At 36.8% G+C, this 8,567-nt stretch overlaps 1 protein-coding gene across 9 annotated transcripts in view; it reads right to left on the reverse strand.

The window, feature by feature from the left end:
• LOC108493986 overlaps positions 1–8,567 on the reverse strand; it is a 288,034-nt gene that overhangs the window by 185,482 nt on the left and 93,985 nt on the right. For 8 of the 9 annotated variants that reach the window (XR_001873682.1, XR_001873683.1, XR_001873684.1 and 5 more), the window contains one exon: positions 1,220–1,341. Coding sequence is in view for 6 of the 9 variants with exons in the window: in XM_017808025.1 (XP_017663514.1) it covers positions 1,220–1,275 (56 nt within the window). In the remaining 3 variants the exon portion in view is untranslated. Of the gene's footprint in view, positions 1–1,219; positions 1,342–4,789; positions 4,859–8,567 lie in introns of those variants that run through there. The other variant, XM_017808027.1, reaches the window with a different exon arrangement.

Genomic DNA, 8,567 nt, shown 5'->3' on the forward strand with positions numbered 1-8,567 from the left:
TTACAACCTATCACGATCCAAAGTGAATCAGGTCAAGTTGTATCGTTTCCTGAGGGAAACTATATCTAACATATAGGATAGGAGCGCCAAGCATAGGCAACTTGTGCATTTTGCATACCCTAGGGTATCCTGCCAAGGGCTCAGCTGCCATTCCAGATGGCTGTGGGTCTATTGCAGGGTTTGTGTCATATTTACCAGTCCCATGTTTAAGTAACAAACTTTCACCTCAATATGTCTTTTACCACCAGTGAGAAAATATTAAACTGGAACCGATGTCATTAGGCTGTGTCTCTTCATTTCACTGCACTTTGACCAGAGATGATGTATAACAATAATAAAAACAACAACATTAATAATAAGCAAATTTTCTCAAAATCACTGTCATTAAACCATTCTGTTAGGAAACGGCCTTGGTTATGGAACACTAATTAAGATCTGTTCTTTCTGATGACACATGCACAGAGGGACAACAGAGTATACTTGTAGTCACAGGTAACAGTCACAACATTCCAAGAATGCTTTGGAACAAAACTGGGAGACTAATGAAAGCTCATAGAACATTGTAGGACAGCACAAAACTTGGATGCATTAATAGCTTTGTTCAGTAAAAGAAGAAGCCACTAAAACCAATGACAAGTCAAGGTGAAGTGAAATCTGGATCCAGCACAACACTGTTTTCAGGACTGCTCCCTCCATTGTCAAGCTTCTAAAATTACCCAGCAGTACTCCAGAATTTGCTAATCAAGGGGTCCTGTCCCTATTTCCCGAGCTCTAAGCTTTTCATATATATTCTCTTCTTGCTTTCCTAGCTCAAATTTGCTCCATTCCATTTTCTGCAGCACCACATTGAAGAAACATCATATACACTTGATTCTTCTGCAGATATTCCAATAGTCTTTAAAACTACAAGCAATGAATTTTTCACATTATAGAAGTTACTACTATCATAAAGAATAATTAAATAAGTCCTTTAATTTCTTATTTACTGTTGCTGATTGCGAATGGTGGGTTTTGCTGCAGTGAAATGGTGATACCTTGAAAATATCTTCTGCCAATAAATTTAAAGGTACAACCAAGTAATAGCAGCAATAGCTCTGAGATTACTAATGTTGTTCCAAAATTCGAAAGACTGGGAATACCTGTTTGACTTAATTTATATTAAAGAGAAAAGCGATTATGAAGAACTTCATCAAGCCTCATGGGAAAGAAATAAACCTACCTTATTCCACGAAATCTCTTCCGTTTGCCAGTACTACTCAGTGCTGCATGTGGCATCACTCAAAGAGTGGGATATCACAGCAGGCAGAAGTTTTCATCTACAGAAAATGTTACCTTCCAGATCTGTAACATAAAGACAAATCACGGTTCTTTCAGAAACAAAGACTCTGTAAAAACACTCCACTGTATAATTCCAAGATTATTTTTATATAATTCATGCCTTTTAAGTCTGATGTTTCACAAGGAAAAAAACCCAAACGTTAAAAAAAAACAAGCAAAAAACTCCACAAACAAAACAACCCCAAGCCAAACTAAAACAAAAAACAAACAAAAACAAATAAGCTTCACCACTCCTCAAACTGGCAAACTCGACTTCTAGAGTACAAGCCTATGTTTTGTGGGTTATGCATCTACGCATCATCATCAGTAACCCCAATTCAGTTTATAAATATAAAAAGTGCTTTTCTTTGAAAAACTGATTTTTGCCATTTAGAAGTAAAGACATTGTTGCTTTGGATTATAAGCTTTCTTGTATTTGCCAAGTATCCAGTATACAATCGAATGTTGAACATCATGGTAACAGTTTCAAAATATATAGCAATTGCAGAAGTGTGAAATAAGCATTGTAGAATTAGACTTCAGTGAACTAAAGAGGTCTATGTATGTCCAATTGATGGTAGTATTATTGTTATTTCATTAATTTTTCCAATAATGCATTAACCAAAGTGGAAGCTGACTTCTGCTCCTAAATCCACATGGACTTGAATGCAACCAGTATGAACACACACAGAAAGGGAAAATGGAGAAGGAGAAGTTGATTATTAAAGAGCAAGCTGATACCACAAGAAATACAAATGCTATTAAACAAATACGAACTCTATAAACATTATTTTCGAGCATTCTCTTTTCACAGGCATCAGCAGATTCTGAGCCAAATTCACAATGGTTTGCCAACATGCAAAACTTCAATACAGAGGCAATAAAGTTTTCATAATACTAATCCTTTATTGTATAAAGGACAAACAACTTCATATCATTCGTACCATCTTGGTTTGGAGCATCAGAACATCACTGACAGTATGCAGACCACAGTTTAAGTATATCATTTTAAGACAAGAAGAAAATACCTTGCAACAAAGTGTCTTTCTGAGTTTGAAGTTCTTTTAGGGACTGAAGACAAAAAATAGATATCTTCAATAATCTATTCTGAGAAGATTGTAAACCAAGTGCCTACCTGAAGAATGCGAATAAAATATTTTTCCTTATAACTCTCTGAGGTAAATATCAGGAAGGGGAAAAAAAACCCCAAACTAAATGTTATGATACTGAGATATTACATGCTAAAGGCTAGCACAGTTCATCTCTTGGACAGGGAATGAGAATAACCACTTAGTTTAGGTAAATGGAATAGGAACAAATTACCATGAAGTATCAATGCCCTGCACCAAGATAAAAGATGAAAAGATAAAAGAGTAAAATATAAACAGTTAAATAAAATCTTCAAGCCCTAAGAATTCTGTGGACTGAACCGCTTGCTAAAGGTTCTGCAGTAAGGTTCTGCTCACAGCCAAGGCCTAACTTCAAACAAGCTGCCGACCCAGTCCTGTATTACTTGTTCTCTTTCATACATGAAACCTCCACACTCTGCCCTCTGGGCTACACCTTCTCAGCCCATCACCAGAGCAGCCCCTGAGGGACTAAAGGCTGGGATTTTTCCAAAATGTGCCGAAAAGAAAGGAAGATCCCTCGTCTGTTAAAAAAATAAAATTAAAAAGAAAATTGATATAAAAAGGAAAAGAGGATATTCTGAAAACTTCATGCTGAGCAGTGCTGAACAGCCATCCCTGTCTGGACAGACATTACAGTGCTCTTCCCCTTTTCCAAGAGTCAATGAGAAAGAGTCTACGAAGTGCCATCAGCAGATCTGGTATTTCTGAGGGACAAGACTTCACTGATGGAGAGTAGGGGGGTACTTGGAGTCCACCATCTACTTTGCTTTCAACACAAACTTTTCCTTATCTAGATTTGCAGAAGGCAGACACTATGATAGTATGGTAATATGAAAAAAGAGGACAAAGACTATTCTGTTTGATTTTAAGGCATAGTCAGATTTTCGTGCAGCAAAAATTTAGGAATGTGGGAAAAAAATTACAATTTGTAAAGTTTTAAAAAGTCTACAATCCAAATGCTGAAATTCAGCAGATTCAGATTGTGAAAATAGTGTTTTACATGAATTAACTGTTGCTGTGCTTTTATTTTTGTAAATTGAAACTTCAACTCTTCCTTTCTGCTCTTTATTTTTAAAATAAATACCAATTTCTTTCACTGACCAAGACGTAGGTGGCTAAAGTATTAGTCTTGATCTTCAAGGCCTCTGAAGTTAATTTGAGAAGATGCAGCTAGTCCCAAATATTTGATAATTTTTAGAGTGGAGCTCACAAATAGAATTCTGAGGTTTTCAAACATTAAAAATATTTCCTATTTGCCCTGAGAAAGGTCACTCCTTTCACATCAGAGTCAGAAGCAGAAGCTAGGATTCTTTCCTAAAGGTTTTTGAGATAGTGTGACAAATGAAAAAATAATAAATTATATATGACACCTTTTCTAGATTACATACTTGATTCTATACCTACCACAGGGTCAGTGTTTAAGCTGCAACCAGGACACACAGTCTAATGAAACAAAAAACATACTGATTTTCAGGACTGTGCCTGAACAGTGGGTATTTTTTTTAACTTCTCATAAAGGACTGATAACTAAATAACTAATCTGGTAAAGATATTAACTATCTAAATACATTTATTACCCCTTCAGCCTTTGTATTTCCTGCATTATATTAAAGAACCGTGTATTACTATCACTACTATGGTTTAACATTTAGAACAATAACCAAGAGTGAAATGTTTCTTTTGCTGAACAGAAATTAAATGGGAAATTCACAAAAGTAAAAAAAAAAAAAAGATGGAAAGCTCCTTCTGCAAACCTTGGGTCTATTCCCCTTTTGAAAAGGGGATTATCAGCGATTGCCATTTGTTGCCATTCAGTTTCATGACAGTAGATTAGTGCACAAAATAAAGTTTGAAATTAATTTGAAATGAATTTTTCACCAGCCACAGTTTTGGCACAGAGCATTTGTCACCCCAACAAACGTGTACTAGAATTAATCTTCATCCTGTAGAAGGCTTCCCCAGCAGCTTCACACCAGAGCAGATCACAGAGAATGATCAGATTTATTATCTATTTATTGATATTCCTGAGGCATTTGGATGGATTGATTTGGATATGCTACTCCTTAGACATACTAGATAGATTACTTAACAAATTTCAGAGCAGCTGCCCGTGACCGGCTCAATATCTCACAAGAAGTTCTTGCTCACACAGACCCATCACTTGCCAGGAGCGTGTCTGTTTTCTGATCTACAGCTGTCTTCTTGTGATAGGCAAACCAGAGCACCAGCAGAGGAAGTTAAAGCAGCCTGATCTTGTCCTTTGAATTTAGACTACATTACTAGCTTAATAATATGCTGCTTTGCATAAATACTTTGAAAGATCTCTGTTATTCTACTGTTACCTTAATAGCAAAAGGAAATGTGTTTTCAGAGATGAATCATTCTTTGATTACCACTTTTTGCTTTTAAAAATGCCAACTTCTGACAAAATGGACAGCCTTCTGCAGCATGTTTCAGTTTGAGCTGTGGAGCAGAGCAAAAGGAAGGACACTTGGTAACTTTTTAAGAGTTTCTTTCCACCTGATATAATCTAGTAACAGAACTTGAGGCTTACCATGGCAGATTCACAGCCTGGCACAGTTGTTCGTTATCCATGCAAAATCCATCCCACCTTCTGAGGGAAGAAAACTGCCCTCCCTGCAGATCTCATCCTACTGCCTGGTGATGATGGGCTGCTCCTATTTTAGCATTACTCAGGAGTCTTTATACTCAGAACTGTAGCAGGGCACCTTTATCGAGGAGATGTTGCCTGTAGAGGGGCTAGATTTCAGCAGTGTTTCCTTCCATCCTACTATTTTTAATTTAGAAGTCAGGCCAACCACAGAAGAAGGGCAACACTGTTGGATAGTTCCTACAACTGGTTTTTCTTATTTTAAATACAGAAATAGAACTACTAGGCCAGCTGTTCAGACATGTGCATGGAAGGGTCAATACACACAAGCCCCTTTTCAGGAAAATGCCCAAACTGCCAGTCTTCAGGTGATTCTGGCTCCATCTCGGTACTGAGAACCTGATGCCCCTGCTATGAACATTTCAACTCTAGTCTGATTCTGTGGTTTGAATCCCTGACTGGGGAGCATCTCCCACATTAGTTTAATCTGAAATGAAACTGGTTCACATGCTCTCAGACACAAAGTAAAGTCATGAATGTATGATTTTTTCTGCAAATGTGTTTCACACAGATCCATAGGAACTGGTTCTGAAGTTGGTGAAGACTTTGTCTAACCCTGAAGCCATATGAGTCAAGAAGTTGACAAAGGTGGCTGAATTATCGATTAGATCATACTAAAAGTGAAGGTAACAACTAAACTAAGAAAAATTTATTCACTGAAAATATTTTCCCCAGAAAATTTAGACAGATTAACTCAATAAAATAAAATAAAGAGTGACTGGTTATTAAGTAAGCCTGAATATTTTCCAACGTAGTACAAGATAACAGTGCAAAGATAAATTTAGATATCTAGAGAGAGAAAGAGATAGCAAGTATTTTTTTTCTGTTGGCACTATGAATAAAAAAAAATAAAACTGCTTTTCAGTAAATAAAACAGTCTTCAAATCACAAATCTTTTCAGTACGAGTTCTCTTAACTAAATTATGCAACTAACAAAAATAAAAAGGTTATGAAATCTTTGAGAACAAGTGGTCTTTTCCACAGAGTAAGATGGACCCTAAAGGTAAAAAAAAAAAAAAGAAAAATGAAATTGAATTTACTCCTTATGAGATATTTAAAAGTCCCTCTACAAAGTCTTCAAAGTTGACCTCAGAATGTTTCATATCTTGTTATGCAGATGCAAACATTTCTGAAGAACTAGAAATTTAGAATCCACAATTCACTGCTTTCAGTGGTAAAGGAACAATAGATCCAACCCAAGATGTGGCGATTTTCAAGGAAGCCTGAAGTAATAAAATGTTCAAATTACTTTTAAATTCAATGGGAGTGAGACTTCTAACTCCTTAAGGCCTGTTGAAAATACAATCCCTTACTTCCAATATCCTGAAACCAAAGAAATTAAAATTTTGATAAACCTTCTGTGAATTACTAGCTATTGATTTTTTTAATGGTTGATTAAACTTTCTTACTAGCTGCCTCCAGAATTTCACAGTAGGAACATTAGCACTCATTTCCATTTTTCACAAATGTCAATTCTGTCTGACATTTTATGTTACTCAACATGAAAGATATCTGGAAAATAATCCTGCATAGCAGTAGGTTACAGCATAAAAGTGATCCACTGAATGCTACCAACAATGAACCAGTAAAAAATCAGTTCAACAAGTAAAAATACAAGCATTTTTTAAGAACATATTTTATAAAGTAGAAGTTCTCCGTTTTCAAAACAGAAAACAAAGTTGGAGATTTGCATCCCTGTCCTGTTCATGCACAGCAAGAGGCATTCGAGATTCCAGCCTACCAGCCATGCCAGGATGAGTTCTCCTGTTCCCATGTGCTACATCCATGTGCTGCACCAAAAGGCACAGAAAGCCATGCTTCTGTTGCAATAAAATGCAAAAGCAAAATTAACCAACACAAAACTATTTTGTGAGACTGAATTATTGGCTTTCAGCCAGCTCTAGGGGTCAGGACATGACCTAAAACCACGAGCAGCTAAAGTCTAATACTTGGGAAATGAGTCCCTGCACTGCCCCACAGAACAAGTCCAGTACCACCTCCTCTTCTGCCCAAGGCAGAAACAGTCCATCTTTGACTTTTATTACCAGGCCAGCAAAAGGCAATTTTATTTTAACTTCTCAGAAGATTTTAGCCAGCTGTAAACCATTTTCACTATTCATAAAACCTGAAGACCCCAGTTTCTGGTTGGGAAGGTTTTGTGCTCATATGGGATTGTGCAGGAAGAGATTTGTTGTTCACAGATCTCACTGGGCAGTTGTGTGTGGTTACTCAATTAGTACTTTTGAGAGTTGTGAACAACTAGAACGCATGAAGCATTAGAGCATTATAAGCATTAGAGCTGGAAAAAGAGAAACTTGTGTTTGGTCTAATAATGAACAAATCTCTAATAGCAAAGAAATTCTAGTATTTCAATGCCTAAATATAGAACAGCACTACTTGTTTGCATGCCAGGTCAATTTTATTCCTTTCTTAAATACGGAGAAATGAGGGCACTGGAAAACTGTGCAACTTTCCATCAGTAAAACAGTAGGTATTAACTAAAGCCAAGATTCCTAATGTATGTGCATCCTGCCTACAGCTGCCTTCATTGCCTTTGCTTTCTCTGCATGGCATACTGTTTTTGTCCTGCAAAAATCTCTCTTGCACATGAGACCTGAAACCCTCGTCAAACAAGGTACAAGCAGAAAAATGGAAAAGGTCTTAAGAGGCCACACATAACATATCCAAACATGAAATGCTCCAAGTTTATAGACCAAAGTAAACATTTTAGAATATTTGTAATCAGCATAGGGAGTCTTTTATTGCTTTGCAGAAATCTACGCCAAGAAAAAACTGCAGCTCTTTTATTTTTTAATGACGCAGCATGCTGTTAATTTGGGTGTAACGCCAAAAAGCTCCACAGTGTTATTCAGGAAAGAGTTGTATAGAAACCCCTCAATGCCTTAGATAAAATTGAATCTGAATGGCTAAACCAATTTGAAAATAAATCAATTTAAAACTGATTTTGTCCACAACATGCAGTTTTTTCCCAAATATCTTTTACTACAACAGAGCTACTGGTGACATCCTTAAAACCAATACATTTATTCTGTTCCTGATGCTGCACACAAAATATGAACACCTTTCTGGTACTACTAAGACCACAGACAAAACAAATGCCTCAATCCTTCCTCTTTTGTTGGCTCATTCCCATTGTTTAAAACAAAGTCCATCACAAAGCTAGGCAAACACCTTGGAATTTCTCCTACCCTGGCTTCTTGGCTTTTCATCAAAACCATCCTCTCTCTCACCCGCAATTTTTAAGGTCATACCAAGGCTCCACATACAGAATCTCTTCCCCCCTGGCCTAAATAGATCAACACTGGTTTGAAATCTCACCAAAGAAACATGTATTCTCTTGCCTTTTGTACCCAGGTACTGCATATACGGGGTGGGAAGGAGGAGGGAGACAAAGAGCTGTAGAATGTGACTAAGAGGTAGATAAGAGG

Source organism: Lepidothrix coronata, unplaced genomic scaffold (assembly GCF_001604755.1).
Source record: "Lepidothrix coronata isolate B3197 unplaced genomic scaffold, Lepidothrix_coronata-1.0 Scaffold21, whole genome shotgun sequence".
Taxonomy (NCBI): domain Eukaryota; kingdom Metazoa; phylum Chordata; class Aves; order Passeriformes; family Pipridae; genus Lepidothrix; species Lepidothrix coronata.